The 20,234-nt window shown below is 36.2% G+C and overlaps 3 protein-coding genes across 3 annotated transcripts; 2 read left to right on the top strand and 1 right to left on the bottom strand.

Annotated features, from left to right (window-relative positions):
* Nucleotides 1–462: 462 nt before the first annotated feature.
* Nucleotides 463–3,059, top strand: LOC121808171 (ferredoxin--NADP reductase, root isozyme, chloroplastic-like). Its single transcript, XM_042208552.1, has 5 exons — nucleotides 463–804; nucleotides 893–949; nucleotides 1,348–1,680; nucleotides 1,793–2,012; nucleotides 2,402–3,059. Exons 1-5 carry the CDS (start codon nucleotides 781–783, stop codon nucleotides 2,899–2,901), a joined length of 1,134 nt encoding a protein of 377 aa, XP_042064486.1. The 5' UTR covers nucleotides 463–780; the 3' UTR covers nucleotides 2,902–3,059.
* Nucleotides 3,060–3,314: 255 nt separating this feature from the next.
* Nucleotides 3,315–6,604, top strand: LOC121808184 (ADP-ribosylation factor GTPase-activating protein AGD12-like). The gene is made up of 9 exons (XM_042208571.1): nucleotides 3,315–3,462; nucleotides 3,874–3,944; nucleotides 4,310–4,391; nucleotides 4,852–4,927; nucleotides 5,018–5,181; nucleotides 5,516–5,654; nucleotides 5,746–5,850; nucleotides 5,940–6,035; nucleotides 6,132–6,604. Exons 2-9 carry the CDS (start codon nucleotides 3,911–3,913, stop codon nucleotides 6,405–6,407), a joined length of 972 nt encoding a protein of 323 aa, XP_042064505.1. The 5' UTR covers nucleotides 3,315–3,462; nucleotides 3,874–3,910; the 3' UTR covers nucleotides 6,408–6,604.
* A 580-nt stretch (nucleotides 6,605–7,184) lies between these two features.
* On the bottom strand, nucleotides 7,185–7,782 carry LOC121808216. The gene has a single exon (XM_042208609.1). It carries the CDS (start codon nucleotides 7,736–7,738, stop codon nucleotides 7,277–7,279), a length of 462 nt encoding a protein of 153 aa, XP_042064543.1. The 5' UTR covers nucleotides 7,739–7,782; the 3' UTR covers nucleotides 7,185–7,276.
* Between the last annotated feature and the right edge of the window lie 12,452 nt (nucleotides 7,783–20,234).

Here is a 20,234-nt window from a genome sequence, read left to right as displayed (position 1 = left end):
AAACAGATGCATTTACGAACTACGGAGTATAATAAATTAAAAATATAAAAAATATATACAGCTACATGGGTTATAATTATATTTGCATAAAAGATAGTAGTAGGAGTTGTATATTTCAACTAAATGGCACAATAATCACAATATGTTTACTTTTTTTGAGGTGTATCGATTTTGTTGAATTAGCATTAATAACACAAATTTTAATTAATATTTTAAGTTTATGGGTGGCTATATTATGACCATTTAGCATTACTCTTTAATATAACCAATAGATCATGTGGGTCATCGTCACTAATTTCAATATAATAATAAAAAAAATACCCTTAACTACTGGATTTCTTCAAAGCAATTCATTCTTGTGTGAATTTAATGGAGTAAAAAATGAAAATAAATTAAGTTAGAGAAGAATTCCAGTTAATACCATAGTCAAATTAAAGGAGAACAACGACAGATTGATTATACTTATACCTCCTGAAATGGAATTAGGTTTCCATTTTGGAACAGCAAAATAATTTGTTATTTGCACTTGAGGGAGAGAGAAAGAGGGTAGACTCCATAACTGAAGAGCCAAGAATCTGTCCTTTAACGCACCCCAAAAGCTCTGATCTGACCTTCCGCCGTCAGCAGCCATCATTGATTGATTAATTAAGTAATGAATAATTAACAGTACCACCCTCTTTATATATTTCAACCCTTTGCCCCATTGCGCACTACTCTATATCCTATCACTCCTCCTAAGCGTCGTTATTTCTGACCGTCAACCTCTTGTTTGATCCGATCATGGCTCATTCTGCTCTCTCTCAGGTGTGTTTTGATTTAGGATATCTGCATCTTTTTTTTGTTTTGATGTTGACTCCTTTTGAATTCTCGAAAAATCTCCCCCTTTTTGCAGGTCCCAGTCGCGGTCTCCGTTAATAACGATGTTTCTCTCCGTAAATCCGTTTTCAAGGTTAATTTTACTTTTTTACTGTTCATGTAAAATTGAATTCATCTTTGGTTTCACATTGATTTGATGCTGCATTTTGTTGTTAATTGCGAATTTTAGGTGTTTATGTTTAATTTCGACATTTGCCATTTCAGTATGTTCGCTTCATGTCGTTTGTTCTTCTCTGAAATGACGTTTTATCCGAATGTGGCATGGATCTAAGGTTGATAGTAGGATTTTTTAAACTTAAACCTGAGTAGTCTTGGGATTTGAAAGTCATTAATCAGAATGATTTGATTATCCATCTCATTTTCTTACTATTCATCTTTATCCGTTGAGTTTGATTGAATATTCATATGGTCATAATATAAGTTCTTGAATTCTAATTCGAGGTTGTGTGATTGAATCTCATTGTGTTTCAGAGCACTCGTGCCACTTTTCATGAAAAAACAAGGACCTCTAGTCTATCTCTGAACTTCAGAGTCGCAGGCTCTCAATCCAGGGATCGGTCTGTTATTTGCATGTCTGTGCAACAAGCTAGCAAGCCTAAGGTGGCCGTTTTGCCCTTGAGCTTGGAAGATGCAAAAGAGCCGCCTATGCACTTGTTCAAGAACAAAGAACCGTACACTGGGACCATTGTGTCCGTTGAAAGGCTCGTTGGCCAGAATGCTCCTGGAGAGACGTGTCACATTGTCATCGACCATGGTGGCAAAGTTCCCTACTGGGAAGGACAGAGTTACGGGATCATCCCTCCTGTATGTTTTATCCATACCTTTTGAGCAGCGCGTGTTTTTGATTAACTCTTGGTAACTATGATACGTTTGGTTTTGTTCTGATTTTCTTTTCCTTGCATATCATCTCGTTCAGGGTGAGAATCCTAAAAAGCCTGGTAATCCACACAATGTACGGCTGTATTCCATAGCATCCACCAGATATGGTGACTCCTTTGATGGCAAGACAGCGAGTTTGTGCGTTCGACGTGCAGTCTATTATGATCCTGAGACTGGGAAGGAAGATCCCTCGAAGAATGGAGTGTGCAGCAACTTTTTGTGTGATTCAAAGCCTGGTGACAAGGTTCAGATCACGGGTAAGATAACAATGAACTTGAGTTGTATGATTCTAATCACGATAATCAGATTTCAAACAGTAGTGCTACTTTCAACTTACATGCTCAAGCACACGGGCATACGTAAACATATACCTTTGATATACATGTACTTTGTTATCTTTGCAACTTGGAAACATGCTTCATCTTTATCTAAGAGGTTAATATTATTTGATTTGTTTCGTTATGTTTGTTAATTGTCAGCCCTTGCATTCTAGTTCTGAGATCATTGCTAATCAAACCTCATACTTATGGCATTGTCTCAAATTCAACCCAATCTTTCAACTGTTGCAACAATGACCAAACTTTTGGATTTAATAAATTGTTTTCCCAAGGGTCTGTGTTGTAAACTCGAGTGCGTTGTTTTGCAGGTCCTTCCGGTAAGATAATGCTCCTCCCTGAAGACAACCCAAACGCCACCCACATCATGATTGCCACTGGAACTGGCGTTGCGCCTTACAGGGGCTACCTCCGACGCATGTTCATGGAGAATGTCCCCACATTCAAGTTCGGAGGGTTAGCTTGGCTCTTCCTAGGAGTGGCCAACACCGACAGCCTTCTATACGACGATGAGTTCTCCAAGTATCTCGAGGACTACCCCGACAACTTCAGATTTGACCGTGCCCTCAGCAGAGAACAGAAGAACAGAAACGGGGGGAAGATGTACGTCCAGGACAAGATCGAGGAGTACAGCGATGAGGTCTTCAAACTGTTGGACAACGGGGCACACATCTATTTCTGCGGGCTGAAAGGGATGATGCCGGGGATACAGGAGACGTTGAAGAAGGTGGCAGAGCAACGGGGTGAGAACTGGGAGGAGAAGCTCTCACAGCTCAAGAAGAACAAGCAATGGCATGTTGAAGTGTATTGAGTAATGAGAAAGGTTTATCCTTATGCAGATTATCCTTCCTTTTCATGGAATGGTTGTTTTGCCATTCCTGAAGGTGAAACAGATGTTGAGTTTAAGGTATTTGTTTGTAGCATTTTACTGATAAAGAATGCATTACTGGGTATTTGTTTCAAGGGCTACCATGGTTTGTGTTTCAAATTTTGGTGAATAATCACTAAGATGGAGTTTTGTGGGATCGTCAAGTTAAAATTTAATACTATGGAATATTATTAATATTATAAATATGTGATCAGACAAAGAAGACGTGAATATTTTTGGGTTTTGATATAGTTAATAAACGAATAAAAATAACTAAGTAACATTAGCATAGTATACCTAGCAAGAGTAGCAGTCAGCAATATTGCTAAATAAGGAGTAATGTATAGGAAAAAATAAATCCAACAAATTTTATAGGAAAGTTGAAAAAAAGAAGAGGAAAAAGACATGTAAGAAAGCAGTTATGATAAAAATAAAATAACAGCCTATTTTGTCTCCAATTCTTTCTCTGATATTGATTCTGCTTCAGAAATTATCCAGAAAAAGGTAATATTTCTCTGAAATTGCCGTTCAATTGTAAAATGATAACAATTCTTTCAGCTCGATAAAGACCCAGGCAACATCCATGAAATATTTAAAGATTTTCTTCTTCTTTTCTCCTTTTTAATTTTTTTTTTCGTTTCTACTTTGGTTTCCTTTCGCGGGTCGAATTTTTTGTTTCTGGATGTTGTATTTCTGAATTTCTTTGCCATCTAATTCTGATGCCATGTCAAGAATGATTTCATTTGTAAAGCTTTTTCTAAACACACACTATGTTTGTAATTCCATTCCAATAATGTTTTTTGAGATAAAGATACAATTTTTTAGACTCCCAAATGTTGCATTTTGCTAATGTTGGAATGGTTTATTCAAGAAATGAAAATTTAATCAAGAATTTCAATGTTTTGTTGAATTTAGGTTGTGTGCTTAATGATAGCATTGTGTGAACGGATCAATGAGTACATCTGCTCTGGGGAGACCATCTTCAGGTCTGAATTCGGTTTTCTTGAATTTTTAAGCTGATAAATATTAGCCCTAGCAAAAAATAATTACAGTTGTGCAGTTGAGGTCACAATTTTATCCCTATACTTTTGGCCTTAAATCTTGTTTGTTTAACTAGTTTACCTCACTCAGTTAGATTATTATGTCGACTTCGAATGATTGTATGAAGCTGCACAAGCTGTCCGTATTCACATAACTCTTACACTTAGTGTAGTGGGGAAGAAATTTCTGCCTTCTTTGTTAGTCCTACATTATGCAATGCTTGTTTCCCATTGCAAACGATTGAATAAGTTCGTTTCATGGTTTATGTTCGTCATGATGGCCTTATATCTCAATGCTGAGATGTTTGCAGGCAAAAGAAGATTGAAAGATCTCTTAGGTCAAAGTGATAATCGTGTATGTGCAGATTGCGAGGCTCCTGACCCAAAATGGGCGTAAGTTGCGGCCCCTTTTTCCTATTTTCTTTATGTTGGATTGTGTATGCTGCAAAGGCTAGTTAGTTTTATTCTCTCACTTGTAGTCGAACCTCATCCTTTGGCATTCCCCCAAATTAGACCATTTAGGGCTTTGAAAAATCTTTGTGAAGTAGATATAAGGCGTTGTGCACATGTGGGGATGGTTTATCCTTTCATTTGTTCGACTCTAATGGAGTTGGAGGGATAATTTAGGCAGTGATGTCGAATAAAACAAAGCTAAGTGTAGGTAAACTAAGAAAGTTTTTCTTGGAATACACAATATGGATTAAACACAGTTTCGGATGTCAAAGAACAAATCTTGCAAAACAGGCTTGCAATAAAAAACGATATTTATGATATTAATGTTTAGGAAATGGGATCTAATGTGAAGATTGCATGAATCCTTTTGTGTGTTTAACTATCTAAATGTCTTTTACAGATCATCAAATATTGGAGTGTTTCTATGCTTAAAATGTTGTGGTGTTCACAGAAGCCTTGGTGCGAATATTTCAAAGGTGATCACTTCACAACACACGATCTAGAGTTATTACCCATTGCTCGTTATTTTTTTTCACCATGTGATACTCAGTCCTATCATACCACAGGTTTTGTCTGTGGCATTAGATGATTGGGACGAGGAAGACATTGAAGCCGTGATTGAGGTTGGTGGGAATGCATCAGCGAATTCGATTTATGAATCTTACCTCCCCGAAGGGGTGACAAAGCCAGCACCCGATGCTGGCCACGAAGAACGCACACAGTTTATCAAGTATGCCAATAATGTAGCTGTCATATGTCTTCTGATGTTTGCTTGCTTTCACGACTATTGAAACCTTGCAATTACAACATCTCCAATTCTTTTCAGCAAAGTTATCCAATATGAATACTACATAGTTTTACTGCAGAAAAGAATTGAGGATGTTGTGGTTGCAATTTGAGAATTCTTGTGAAAAATGCAAACTCGGGCAAATGCTGTGTTACAACACAGATTTCATGCACCGAGTAGCTTGATTATTTCTCGTTTTTCATAGGCTTATACACAATTCAATCACTGCAGCTAAATCAGTAGCTACATTATCACTGATTCCTGTGATCGTTTGTAGGTCTAAATATGAGCAACAAGCATTCTTGAAGCCTAGTCTGCGTATTCAATCTGGCTCCGCTGCAAAGAATTCTTCACAAGTGAATTCAACCCGAGAGATTGTCAACAGCAAACAAAGTTCGAATTCAGCAGAAGACTCAGTATGTTTCTACACTTTTAGGCTGATATTTTGAATTCAGCCAAGTATCTTAACGTACGTAAAGCTAATCCGGAATGTGGTGACTCGAGCAGGAATATATTGGAAAGATGAAGGTTAAAGTACTCAGAGGCTCGAACTTGGCTGTTCGGGACATGCTATCTAGCGATCCATATATTGTGTTGACTCTCGGGAAGCAGGTTAGTTTCCCTTTTCATTCTTTGAAATAGGAGATAAGCTCGTTTCTGCGTTGTCTGAAAGTGATGTTGGTTGTCTATGATATTCGTAGAAAGTGCAAACGAGTGTGGTGAATAGCAATTTGAATCCGGTGTGGAATGAGGAGCTTCTGCTTTCCATCCCACACGATTACAGCCCAGTAAAACTGGTAATCCTCGTTGTTTTCATCGTTATAATTCCATATTCGAGAGACAGAGGATTTTATGATCACCAAAATATAGCTAACTTGATGCGCAAAACACAGCAAGTTTTTGACCAGGACACATTCTCTGCTGACGACATAATGGGAGAGGCGGACATAGACATGCAGCCGATGATAAACTCAGCAATGGCATTCGGAGACGCTAAGAAGTTCTCGGACATGCAGATCGGGAAGTGGCTGAAGTCATACGACAACGCGCTGATAGAGGATAGCCCAGTGAATATTGTAGCTGGGAAGGTGAGGCAGGAACTATGGCTGAGGCTCCAGAATGTAGAATCTGGTGAAGTAGAACTTGAACTAGAGTGGCTTCCTCTTTGAACCCCATTTCTTTTCCCCCCATTGTTTTCATTTTTTAGAATAAATTTGATCATGTATGAAGTTTTTCTGTGTTTTTATCTGTTTATATATAGCATGTATTCGAACTTTTTTTTGTTTATAATCTGGATTATATATATAGATGTACACGATCAATGTATATTAAAAAGTACCTTCTTGTTAATTGAATCATATCTTTCTGAAAACTTTTATGATAATTCAGTCATCTCTATTTTTTGACAAAAAATAATATTCTCTTCTATTTTATTCTCTTTTTATATCTCTTATTGCTTTATTTTATGTCTATTGAACACACTAAATATTTCCTTTTAATTGTCGGTGGTGAATAAACAACTTAATTACCAAGGAAGGAAGGATTATTATACATAATTGTTATGTATATCCAAAAGCCAACTCAATCAAACTGGAATATATTCCAAATGAAATGGAATTTTTTTTAGGATTATGAAAGTCCACATCAAAATACTTTAACTGCGTTAGTCTGTGGTGAATCTTATTACTGCATGCTTACTTTTTATAGTTCAAATAATTTAGTCATGATATGACAATGATCAATGATTATCAAAATATATACTACAACAATATTTAATTTAAGCGAAATGATTAGCTTCCTTTAATTACTTGACAATTTCAACTCCACTTATAAGTTACTCCATAACCAAAGAAATTTAAATGATAATATTTCGACCTTAGCTTATTATAAATTATTTTTAATACGTTATGAATTTGTAGAAGTTGAGTTCAGTATCTTCTAAAATATTACCACGAGTTTAAAATTGATATATTACCATACAGTAAGTACATTATTCATTTTGAATATGATGAAAGATTAATAGGACAAATAACGATAATTAAGGTTGAGCTACTAATTCCTTTTCATGAACCTCCAAATTCAACGACAATCTCTCAGCTCCGGCCTTCTCTCTACGGCGGCGGAGGTGGTAGACCAGACCGGAAACAACCAGCAACGCCACACCGGCGAAGCCACAAATCGCCGCCGCAGCCAGCAACCCCAACCTCACGCGATCTCTACGACGATCGCGTGATCTAGGCATGCTCGGCCACGCGTCTCTGCCTCCGCCACCGTCGCCGCCGCCGCCTACTGTTTGTACCTCAGGCCGCGGCATCGACGAGCCGAAGAACGAAAGCATATTTTGTTTGTTGCCGTCTCGATGAGCCGGAGATGAATTGTCTCTCTGATAAGCTAGGCCGTGATCAGATGGCCGGAGGTCCCGCCCGGCGGAGTAGCTGATGACGGCGGCGAACGTGAAGCAGGCGACGACGCCGTATTGGACTAAATTTTGCTGCATCATTTTTGGTGGAAGTCGAGTTTAACTTGGTAGTTTGCTTATATTGACGTGTTTTTTTTATTATTTTATTTCTTTCTAATTAAAATATCAGTTTTATATAGACAGTAAAGATAAAATATTGGAGACTTAATTGTCAAATAAAATGCACAAAATGTTTGATGAAGTAAGCAATATTTATTTAATGAAACGTAGTTTTCATATTAGTACCATTATTTTATTATCCAATTTCTTTCGATTTAGGGCATAAATAAAAACTTGACTCCACTAATTAGCCACGCATTAATAATTTAATACACATAATCTCTAGCTCAACTCTAGTTTTCGTCATGATTATTTGTTGTTGGAAAAATCAGAAAAATAAAAATCCATGTATTAATGTTATTTAATGGTCTGGTGAAATTGTTGTCAACATCATATTTAATGGTCTGGTGAAATTGAAATCCGCCGCAAGGTATATTGTCTGTTTCATGATTATTGCACAAATTTATTCTTATTAATTTTTAGTAAGATTTTGAGTTTGTAACTTGCCCACTAATTATTTGGTGTCTTGTGACGTTTCAAGATAGTTGGAAAAGGCGATATAGGTGTACATTTTTTTTAACAATTAACATTAAGTTCTGGGATGTATCGATTCTACTTTTACTTGTGAATTTAAAAATATTAAAACACTTTTTTATTTTCCAATATGATGATCTGATCCGAATATAATTTTTTCGACATACTAGTGTTATTTTTAAAAATTTAAGCATCAATTTATTTGAATTTTTGGTTTCGTCATTGGTTATATGCATGAATCACGTGAGTTTTATTTCATTTATTAATATGAAAATAATAAACATATAAAATAAAATGAGAATAGAATATGACAACATATACAAGTACGCAATCAAATTTACAATTGGATGTAAGTAGTAATAGCAGCTACCACCTTATAAGGTGCCACAATCTAAAATTAGCTTTTCCCAACTTAGCTTATACTAGTATGCTTTTTTATACAAGCATTTAATAGTAGGGCAATTTAATAAATACGCTCGATAGATAAACCTAATTGTGTTTAATAATACTGCAATCTTATAGAGTGTATTAACTATTAATTTATTTTTAAACAAAATTACACCGACTCTAAACATTTTGCTGATACTTAAAATTTAAAATACAACGGTAACAAAAAACTTTTTTATCTTCAGGCAAACAACTACATTAGTCAATAGTCATGTACTATACTTACAAAATTCCAACATTAACCCCGAAAAAGGGGACCACAAATATAATATTAAGAAAATTTTATCTTTATCTTGACGTCAAGTTTCAGTTTTTTGGACCGCCACGTGGCATGAATTTAGCAGGAAAATGATATTACTTTTTTTAATATTTTTTGTAGTTCATGAGAGTATTCACACTGACTTTCGCCCAGTAATAGTCCAGCCATAGCCCAGCCACAAACTCCTCCTGCCACATCGTCAGCACTAAAAATCCCCCTACCATATCATCAGGACAAGCAAATAGCCCAGCAATAGCCTAGTCACATCACTCCTAATTATATAAAATAAATAATTGACAATCACACAAAATACGGAATTAAATTTACGACACAGATACGCAAAAATTGAATAATATTATTTAAATTACAAAAAAAGTACATTAAAAAAATACATTAATTTTAAAAAAATACATTAAAAAATACATTAATTTAAAAAAAATTACATTATTTAAAACAAGTGGTGCGAATGAAAATGACGTGCAAAGCGCGTATATATAGTGTTTCGAAAATTAAAAAAAAAATTCGCTCGCCGGTCCAGAGTCTGCAATGGCGACGAGCGCATCGCCCAACGCTCGCGAATCGGCGTGCGCTCGCCGAAATTGATAGTCCCCCATCTACACATATATAAAGTTTCAGTTTTTTGGACCACCATGCGGCATGAATTTAACAGGAAAATGAGTATTACGTTTTTTAATACTCCCTCCCTCCCAATCTACTCGCACTTATTTCCTTTTTGGGCGTCCCAAGTTACTTGTACTCTTTCCATTTTTAGTAAAAATTTTCACCTACAGTCGTCATTTTTTACTTTCCTATATACTCATTCCTTAATCTCCGTGCCGAAAAGGAAAGGGGCTAGTAGCCCGGGACGGAGGGAGTATTTTTTGTAGTTCATAAGGTGATTTGTGTAGTGCAGGAAGGACTATGTGTTGTAGGTCTGTATAGGTTGTAGTATTTTATTACTATCTATTACAAAATGTATTTATGAAATGAGAGAGAAAGTTGTCACTAATCCATTTGTCTCTTTCCAATGAGATGTTGTCCCTGATAATAAATACCACAAGAATGTTAGGAGTCACAAAAATATAACGTTTGTAGTACATAATTTCAAAATAATGTGTGAAATAAATTTCTGTATGCAAAATGTGAGAGACTTATTAAATATATGAATATTCCCAGACTTTTTTTCTTGTAACAAAAAGGGAAACCCTATTAAATTCAATATACAAAATAGAAATATATCTATCTGAAAATTAGTACTAATAATGTTCAAGATCTTTAATTTGATTCCGAAATCTATACTAATCTAAAGTGACAGTTCAGTGAAAAGACTGTTTTGCCCTTTTTGGCGGGAAAATACAAAGCTAATTAATTTACCCTTTTGGTCATTTGAAAGATATAATTTTTAACTAATTTATTTGGACAAAAGTTTGTAAATATTCCTCTTATTTATATTTTCGTGTTTAGATGCTGAGAGTGAGTTGTAGGTTGCAGCCTATTTGTCTGAGGATTGCATAGGTTTTGTAACTATGGAGAGTGAGAGACCGAGCTACAGAGAGAGATAGATAGAGAGAGAGACCGAGATATATAGAGAGAGAGGGATAGATTACAGCCCTTTTGTGTATGATACTCATTATTTGTAATAATTTATTACTATTCTATTACCAATATATTGATCCATGTTTCCAAAGCTATTTCCTCTTTTTAAATCACTTTATACCTAAAAATGAATCTCACTTTGTAAATATATAATAAAATTACATATGGTTGTGTAAATATATAATAAAATTACATATGGTTGTGTGTGTGACACGTTGTGAATACATCTATGATTATTAAACACACAATAAATCCATTTATTCAGCGTGTGTGCCTGTACAAATGAAAGTTCACCAAGTTAGTATTCGTAAACATAAATTTGAGTCAATATTTCTGACTGAAAACAAAGAGAGGAAAAGGGAAGATTTTGAAATCTTCTAAAATGTTAATCTGATTTGAAATCTCATATTTAAAGTTAATCTGATTTGAATTCCTGCAAAGTATTAAGGAGTACTTATCAGCAAAGTAATTAAATCACAAATGTTTAATGTTTCTTAATCATAATCTGATTTTCTCAATCTACATCAGACCCAGGAAAGGATTATTGAATTAGGAATTGCAAAGTGATTAATTCTTGACTTAGAGATTACTAAATGTAATCTATTTGACTCTACTAATCAGAATCAAGATCTAATATTATGCGAGTCTCATTTAAATATAAGTAATTATAGGATTTGGAATTTAACTTTCTACAGAAATGCAGACATGGATTATGTGACTATTTACAGGTAAGATAAGTAACAGTAGACTGACATGGATTATTCAGACCTATTTATATATTTACCTTTTTTCTATGTTCTTCTTATTTCCTCCTACTCCTTGCTGAATATCGAGATGGACATAGCCTCCCACGCGCCTGGCATTTCCAATTTCTAGGGCTTCTTATCTCTCCTTTTTCTGCACAGAGAGAGGCGGCTGTGAATTTACTTTCCACTTTCTGGGGCTTCTTCTCTCTCCTTTTTCTGCATAGAGAATGGTGGCTGTGATTTTTCTAGGGTTTACTTTACTTTTATTTCACCTATAGAGCCATCAGCCATGCCCATGTGTATATATAGTACACTAATAAGCTAATACTAATAGAAAAAAATTAAATGGGCCATAGGTGAAGTTATATGGTTATAAAATTATGAGTTTAAATGGGCCCGAAATCGACCAATATCATTTGGAATTTTTATCATTCATTAATATTGCTTTCTAATTTTAGGATATGGAGTACTACATTTTACAAAGCATTTATAAATTTTTATTTAGTGTAAATATTATTTATCTATCTGATCTAAATTTGATCTGTTTGTAATTGTTATATTGAACATCTTTCTAATTAGTGTGTTTCTTTTGGAACTTGCATTGGTTTTTTAAATAGTAGCATGCTCACCATTCTTTTCTCTTATAAATACCCTGCCCAACTCTTTCACTATCACTCACCAAGATTTAGTTTTGTTTCTTTCCAAATTTTTCATTCCCCAGCAATGAGTTTTCTATATATCCTTCTCCATCTCTCTGTAGTATTATTCTTCCCTTTCTTTGCTACTTTCTTACTTCCTGTTTCTGAATGTACATATTTATTCAAGTTAAATTACCATTTTTATCTCTTGCATATATCATTTTCCTAAATGCATCCAAACCTCTAACCTTTAATTTGTTGTTACTTCCATTTTACTGTCACTTTTCTTAAGATCAGTTTCTTCTTTAGTAGTACAATCTTTCTTCCTGTTTGTATTTTGTTTGGTTACAATAATTTCATTTTGGTTGTCATTGTAATAGCCATTAACTAAGGATGATGATGAAGAGTTGCTCCATAAATGCTCAGCAAAGAGATGCCTTGATGTGGACTTTAAAGGGTATGATGGTGATGTCTTGAAGAAGTTCAAGTTTCTGGGATTCTGGTGAAGATTTGGAGAGTTACAGTGATGGAACTTTTCTTCAGACCCTGAGATTCAGTGGGTATTTTGATCTTTAGTTTGATTATTCAGGTCTTTTGTTGAACTATTATTGCTCATTCAGTTTTTTGGAACTGATTTTTGAGTTGGTTATTGTTATTTGACTCTTGGAAGTGCTTTTTACCTTCATTTTAGAACTCTTTGGAACAAGCAAGGTGAAGATCCTCTTCTGTCTTTCTAGGAAGGCTAAGTATCTCATTTCCCTATTACTACTTGATACATCCGAACTGTTTTTGATGCTCCAAGCTACTCCAACAAAAAAGAAGATAAAAAGTTACCTCATCAGGGTCTGGAACTTCTAAAGTAGTGCCATGAGGAGCTTTGATTGCTATAAGAGTTTCATTCTGGAAGATAACATAAGCACATTTTAGAGCTAAAAGACCCAAAATTTAGGGTAGGGTACACAACAGTTACCAAGCTCATCATACCTGGAAGCAGGGTAAGCATTTTATATCATCTTCTGTGATAAAAAGCCACTTAGGAAAACATGCGATAAATGGTTATGACATACCCTATCAGCTTAAAGAGTCCAGTTCCATAAAAAATAGGTAGATCAATATGCTAACTTTCATTGTCTTCATCTTCACTCAGCCCCCTCAACTTATACTGCATTTTTCTGAGATAAAAAAGAGAACTTATTAGAACACTTGAAAGTGTATTTATTAAATTGAATTTTGAAAGTGTATGAACATTATGCGGTCACCTAATTTGCAAGAACAATGTTCAGATTTTCATGCTCTTCCCGGAGAAAAGCAAGTAAATTCAAGGACTTATCTAACATCAATTAAGATAAGACTTCTGGCATTCAGGTAAGCCATAAATTTCAATAATGTTTGCTGTTCATATACAAAATTTAGACGTGCAAATCATAACAACCTAAATTTTTTTAAGTTTCTGTCGAAGTAGATGAATTCAGAAGCTTTGAACAATTAAAAAATTCTAATCTACGTACTTTCAATTCGAACTTTACCTTGGAAAAAGTATTCTTCGATTTTTGTTGGTCTGCCGTTCGTGTGCTTTATCCTTTCCCAGATTTGTTGCTGATTTGCTTGATTTACTGGTTTTGTTTGTTGATCGAGAAGTGTTGTAGCAAGTTTCCACTTTTTGAACACCGAACTGCCCCTTTTGTTCGCCATTGTGTTCGTAGCAGCAAACGGCGGCGGTTGGAGGTCCTTCGGTTAAATCCTTCAATCGCCGGTTAAAAAAGTAGGAACCTTGATGTAATTTCTCGATTGCTTGCTACCTGTAGAAATTTGGCTTCAAGGTCGATTTTTTGGTGTGATTGGAGAGGCGGTGGAAGTGTATCAAGGGTTTGTGTGTTGTGGAGAAGACGATGTCTTCCCTTTCTTTTTTTTTTATTAATTTCATTTTTCTATTTTTATATTTTTTGTTAGGATATTATGTTTATTTACTGATTTATGATATAATATTGGTATGAGTGAGCATTACTACTATTTATCCAAATTATGTTCTAATTTATCTGAATAATGACTAAATGTTGGGGAGTTGTATTATTTTCTTTATTACTTTTATTTGATTATTTTAATTAATTAATTAAGAAAATATTCATAAAAAATCACCTTTTTGTGTTTAATTTTTATTCTTACAAACTTGTAAAATATCAATTTAGTATTATGTTTAGTCTAAATTACAAATGGAGTTTTAGCATTAATTGATCTCCTACTTTAGATGTAGTTTGATGAAGTTAATTAGTTTATAATCTTTTTGGATAAATCTGATGTTCGTGTTTATTTGAGCTCTGATAGTATATCCAAGTTTGATACAATCTCTAATTATTTTGCTGAATAATTTGAAGTCGTATGGTATTCCTAATCATGCATAGCTTTTGAGGGCTGGTTTTCATGTTTTGTTGATAAGGAACATTAATCATTCTAATGAGTTGTGTAATGGAACTCTGTTGATAATCACACGTTTTGGTAATCATGTTTTCGGAGCGAAAGTTTTGATTGGTTAAAACGTTGGTGAAAAAGTTTTGATTCCTATAATTTCTTTACCTTCTGATAAAAAATCGTCATTCAGGTTTTACAACCGTCAATCCCCTTTGACTATTGTCACATGAGTGATTTAATTTATAATATTTTAGTACGCAACGTTGTGATTACAGACATTAGGGGTACTATTGTTAATATTTTAATTATAATATTCGTGTTCCAAATTATTCATCATTTTGTATTACCATTTGCATTATGGGTATATAAAGAGGATAATATAGAAGCGAATGATAATTTTTTTTATGTCAACGCATAGATAGAAATATTTAAGTGTGCAAATGTGATTAAAAGAATTTTGTTTAATGCTACATAAGATTACATAAATATATATTTCCTCATGCATAGAATTTATTTTTTGAATATATATGTTTTGTTGATTAAAATTATTGAACTATTTATTTATTCAAATTATATGATTTTTTCGTCTCAGATCCTTATTTGCACATATATTTTCTTTTATTTATATCTTATTCTAACTAACCCACTATTTATCCTTAATCGCGTATCTCGTGTTTGTCATTTATTTTATTTTATTTTACTCCACTCATATCATAAATTAATATTGCATAAAATCGTTTGCCAAACATAAATGTTACATTTTTCTTTTTGTTACTGTTTATAATATTTTTAATCATTTATAATGTTACGAATACTTATTATAATTAACATATTTTTTAATCATAAATATTAGTAATTCTCTTTATCCTCTTTTTTAATTTTCTTATCTTAAAATTTAACATCATTATTTAAAAATCTTATGCCCCGTGCATAGCACGGGTGATAACACTAGTACTAATAATATTGAAGTATTTGACTGTTTAAATACAACAGAAATAATGAATATCAAAAATAGTAATTGTTAGAAAGGAAAATATGTAAGTAAGGAAAATAGGTATGCAAGGAAAAAAAATTAATTAGGGAATGAGTATTATGGCAAATCTTGCCAATTTTATGTAACCCTTGGCCTATTTAAAGGAGGCGTTCCTATTGTAATTCTCTGAACAAGTTGAATGAATAATACTCATATCTTTCAACATGGTACCAGAGCAAAGGCTCATAACAAAATCATCATAGCCTAATACCTTTCCCGACGAAGAAGACGATTATTTTCAACCTGCAACATGTCAGACGATGAAGAGAAACCAAATATGGAGGAGACACGATTAAAGATGAGTAAGAATGTTACTCTAGCCGTTAAACTCAACGGGATGAATTATCCCCTATGGAAACGGCTGATGAGAGTAGCCATCGTGGGAAGACGAGCAAACAGGTATATCACCGGTACATCGCAGCCGCCGGAACCTGGAATGAAGGGGTACACAGAATGGGAGGAAGCCGATATGACAGTGTTCTCATGGATAATTGACAACGTCGAAACAGAAATTGTTGTCGACTTTGCACATCACCAAACCGCGCAAGCTCTGTGGGAGAGCCTACAAACTACATTCGAAAGTACTGCAGATCCATATCTGTTGTACGATCTAGAGGAAAAGGCAGGCCGAATCGTGCAAGGGGAACATGGGCTAGAAACATATTGGCGACATCTCCACGGAATCTGGGTCGAAATTGACCGATGCCAACATCAACCTGTGGATTGCTGCGACAAGGGGATTAGCCAACTTCGAACGTATGTAGCAACAAGACGGCTGTTCAAATTCCTAACATGCTTGAATGCAAGATATGACGGGATCCGAAGGGATATTCTCAAGGAAACCCCGTTGCCCTCAGCCGAGACCGCATACGGTCTGGTAAAACGAGAAGCTACGCGGTTGAAAATCATGCCGGCAGCAGACATCGATCTCCAGACCGGCGCAATCAACGATGGATCATCATCGGGCCAAGTCGGACACGGGTTCACCGTCAGAAACCAGCCACCACCGCGACCAAAACAGCCACCACCACGAACCGCCGCGCAACAGCCCAATCGCCAAGGCGATTTCAAACCCGACAATTCAAAATTTTGGTGCTCTCATTGCGGAAAACAAAGACATACTTGAGATACATGTTTCCTCCTCGTTGGATTTCCGGAATGGTGGGATGAAAATAAAAAGGCTAAAGCTCGATTAGCCATCGGAGTCGAAGATGGAGGCGAATTATTTCTGCAAGGAGCAGGGAATAGGGAGATGACTAACACCCGTGGGAGAGCAGGAGATACCGGTCCTCAACCGGGTGGAGGCGGCAGGCCCGACGAGGCAGCCTTCGCGGAGAAGAAAGGAGGCGGGTCATATGTAACGGATTGGGGTTGAGAAACCCCGATCCCCAATTTGATTTTCAGAATAAACCTCAAAGCATGAGTAATTTAATTTCTGGTCCTTATAGTTCAGAATATATGCAATATGACCCGGGAAAATTACAGTTAGGACCCCAGAAAAACTATATTCCACGTTTGACCCCAAAACTGTCTGAAAGTTCCGTCTTAAGCCCAAATCGTTTTGCACCCTTGGAAAATATACCTTTTGCATGCATTGCCCAAAGTAAAATTGACCCTAAGGAGAGTGAGTGGATTTTTTATTGTGGGGCAACTGATACTATGACCTACGATCTGAATGATTTTTGTGAATTTAATGGGGCAACTAAAAGCCAAATTCAAACTGCCGATGGAGAGTTGACCGCTGTGGGTGGGAGTGGAACCATTGAAATATCCCCAACCCTGAAGCTTACAAATTGCCTCTATGTGCCCAAATTATCTCATAAACTTATGTCTATCAGCCACGTGACGAAAGAATTAAACTGTACGTTACTAATGCATCCAAATTTCTGTGTATTATAGGATATCAGGACGAGGAGGATAATTGGACGTGGCACTGAGCGTCAAGGTCTTTATTATGTGGATGAGATTACTCAACAAGGTGGCACCGCGATGCTTGCTCACGGATCTGCAAATCGGGAAGCTTGGTTGTGGCACCGCAGATTGGGGCATCCATCCTCGGGTTATTTAAAATTGTTTTTTCCAAAGTTTTCCCATTTTAAGGATATTACTTGCGAATCTTGTGTTTTGGCAAAAAACCACAGACAATCCTTTAGATCAAGTGATACTCGTGTTAAGACTATTTTTTCTCTAGTGCATGCCGATGTTTGGGGTCCAGCTCCTATTGTTGGTGATCATGGTTTTAAATATTTTCTCATTTTTGTGGATGACTACACTAGATTGACTTGGGTATATTTTTTGAAGCATAAATGTCACGTTTTTGAAAAATTTACCCGTTTCTTTACAATGATCCAGACACAATTCCAAACCACGATCAAAATTCTTAGATCCGATAATGGTAGGGAATTTGTTAACAACGACATGACTGATTTTTTTAAAGAAAAGGGGTTAGTTCATCAAACTACTTGTCCTTACACTCCTGAACAAAATGGTGTAGCTGAACGAAAGAATAGGATAATCCTAGAGGTCACGAGAGCCCTATTTTTTGACTCAAATGTTCTTAAATTTTTATGCCCGAAGCTGTTGCCATTGCTGTCTACCTGATTAATCGTTTGCCTACAAAAATTTTGGGTATGAAAACTCCTTTGCAGACTCTCGCATCCCTTACTGATATTCTCCCACCTCTCATACTTCCGCTCAAAATCTTTGGTTGTTCCGTTTATGTGCATGTACCGAAACACGAAAGAGGAAAATTTTATGCATGTGCAATAAAATGTGTTTTTTTGGGGTATGGGGTAAATCAGAAGGGCTATCGATGCTATCACCCGGGGTCTAGGAAGGTTATAACAACCATGAATTGTAATTTTCTAGAAAGTGAATACTTCTATCACACCCAACCTCGGGGTCAGGGGGAGTGCTGTTCAGGGGGAGTGTGATAAAATTGGACCCCTCAGTTTTCCGATGCCACATCCAAGTATCTCGAACGTGGAACCAACAGAACAAGCTAGTGTCAATGTCGAGTCAGTCACATCTGCTGTAGAGCCTCCTCAACCGCTTACGCCTGAATCGAGTCCTCCTCCAGTGATATCCGAGGTAATTCCTGAAACTAGCTCAGATAATACAGTTATTACTCCTGACACTTTTGGTGTAGACGAGAATGAGAATGCAGCAATTGATGGTGATACCGGCCGCTATATACTCCCAAACAGAACTACTCGTGGGGTCCCGGCTAAGAGATACAGTCCTGAGAGGATTAGTAGAAGCCGATATTCTATGGCGAATCTGGCTAAAGAAAATCTAACAGAGATGGCTAGGGCGTTTGAAGCAGCACTTTACGAAGAAGAAGATATCCCATATACGGCCGAGGAGGCTATGAAAATTGCTCACTGGCGAGAAGCAATGCTAGTAGAAATGCGGGCTCTGATGAAGAACAATACATGGGAAGTATGTCTTAAACCTGATGGAGTTCGAACTGTGGAATGCAGATGGGTCTTCACTATCAAACGGAGGCCAGATGGGTCGATTGAAAGGTATAAGGCGAGACTTGTGGCCAAAGGATATACTCAGACTTATGGAGTTGATTATGCTGAAACATTCTCACCGGTAGTAAAAATGAGTAATATTCGAGTGCTCTTCTCAATAGCGGCAGTCAGGGAATGGCCACTACATCAGTTCGACGTGACAAACGCATTCTTACATGGGGAACTGAAGAAGCCCATTTACATGGAGCCACCACCTGGATTTGTTGGAGATTTCGAAGGAGGAATGATTTGCAAACTAAAACGAACACTATAAGGGCTAAAGCAGTCACCTAGAGCTTGGTTTGGGAGATTCTCTGAGGCAATGAAGAAGTATGGGTATGAACAAAGCAACTCTGATCATACATTATTCTTGAAGAAAAGAGAAGGAAAGATTACATGCCTCATCATCTATGTAGATGACATGATTCTCACGGGAGATGATGAAGAGGAAATAAGCAAGCTAAGGAAGAATTTGTTTGCAGAGTTTGAAATGAAGGACTTGGGATTACTAAAGTACTTTCTGGGTATAGAAGTGCTAAGGTCAAAGAAGGGGATCTTCATCAGTCAGAGGAAATATGTACTTGACTTGTTAACCGAGACAGGACTACTGGACTGTAAGCCAGCAGATACTCCTATGGTTCAGAATCATGGTCTGCGGATAGTTGAAGGAGCTGAAGCCACTCACCGCACGAGATATCAACGTTTAGTTGGGAAATTGATATACCTATCCCACACTAGACCCGACAAAGCTTATGCAGTTGGAGTAGTTAGTCAGTTTATGCATGCACCTCAAGTAGCTCACTGGGAAGCAACACTGAGGATTGTTCGATATCTGAAAGGGACAGCGAACCATGGGATTCTATTCGAGAATCATGGACATTTAGAGATTCATGGATTCACGGATGCTGATTGGGCAGGGAACCCAAATGATAGAAAATCAACTGCTGGATATTTTACCTTTGTGGGAGGAAATCTTGTCACGTGGAGAAGCAAAAAACAGAAAGTGGTAGCCTTGTCAAGTGCAAAAGCTGAATTTCGAGGGATTAAGAGTTTGACTGAGATTCTGTGGCTGAGGAAATTGATGACTGAGTTGAACTTAAACTCACAGAAGTCATGTAAGTTGTTCTGTGATAATAAGGCGGCAATCAGTATATCTGAAAATCCAGTTCAACATGATCGGACAAAACATGTCGAGGTGGATCGACATTTCATCAAGGATAACTTCCTTTTGTGAGATCTGAAGATCAGTTGGCGGATATACTCACGAAAGCTGTCGATGCAAGAAGCTTCCATGAGGTATT

This window comes from Salvia splendens, chromosome 6 (genome assembly GCF_004379255.2).
Source record: "Salvia splendens isolate huo1 chromosome 6, SspV2, whole genome shotgun sequence".
Classification (NCBI taxonomy): domain Eukaryota; kingdom Viridiplantae; phylum Streptophyta; class Magnoliopsida; order Lamiales; family Lamiaceae; genus Salvia; species Salvia splendens.
Note: the sequence above shows the minus strand (reverse complement) of the source record. Positions and strands in the feature narration are given on the sequence as shown.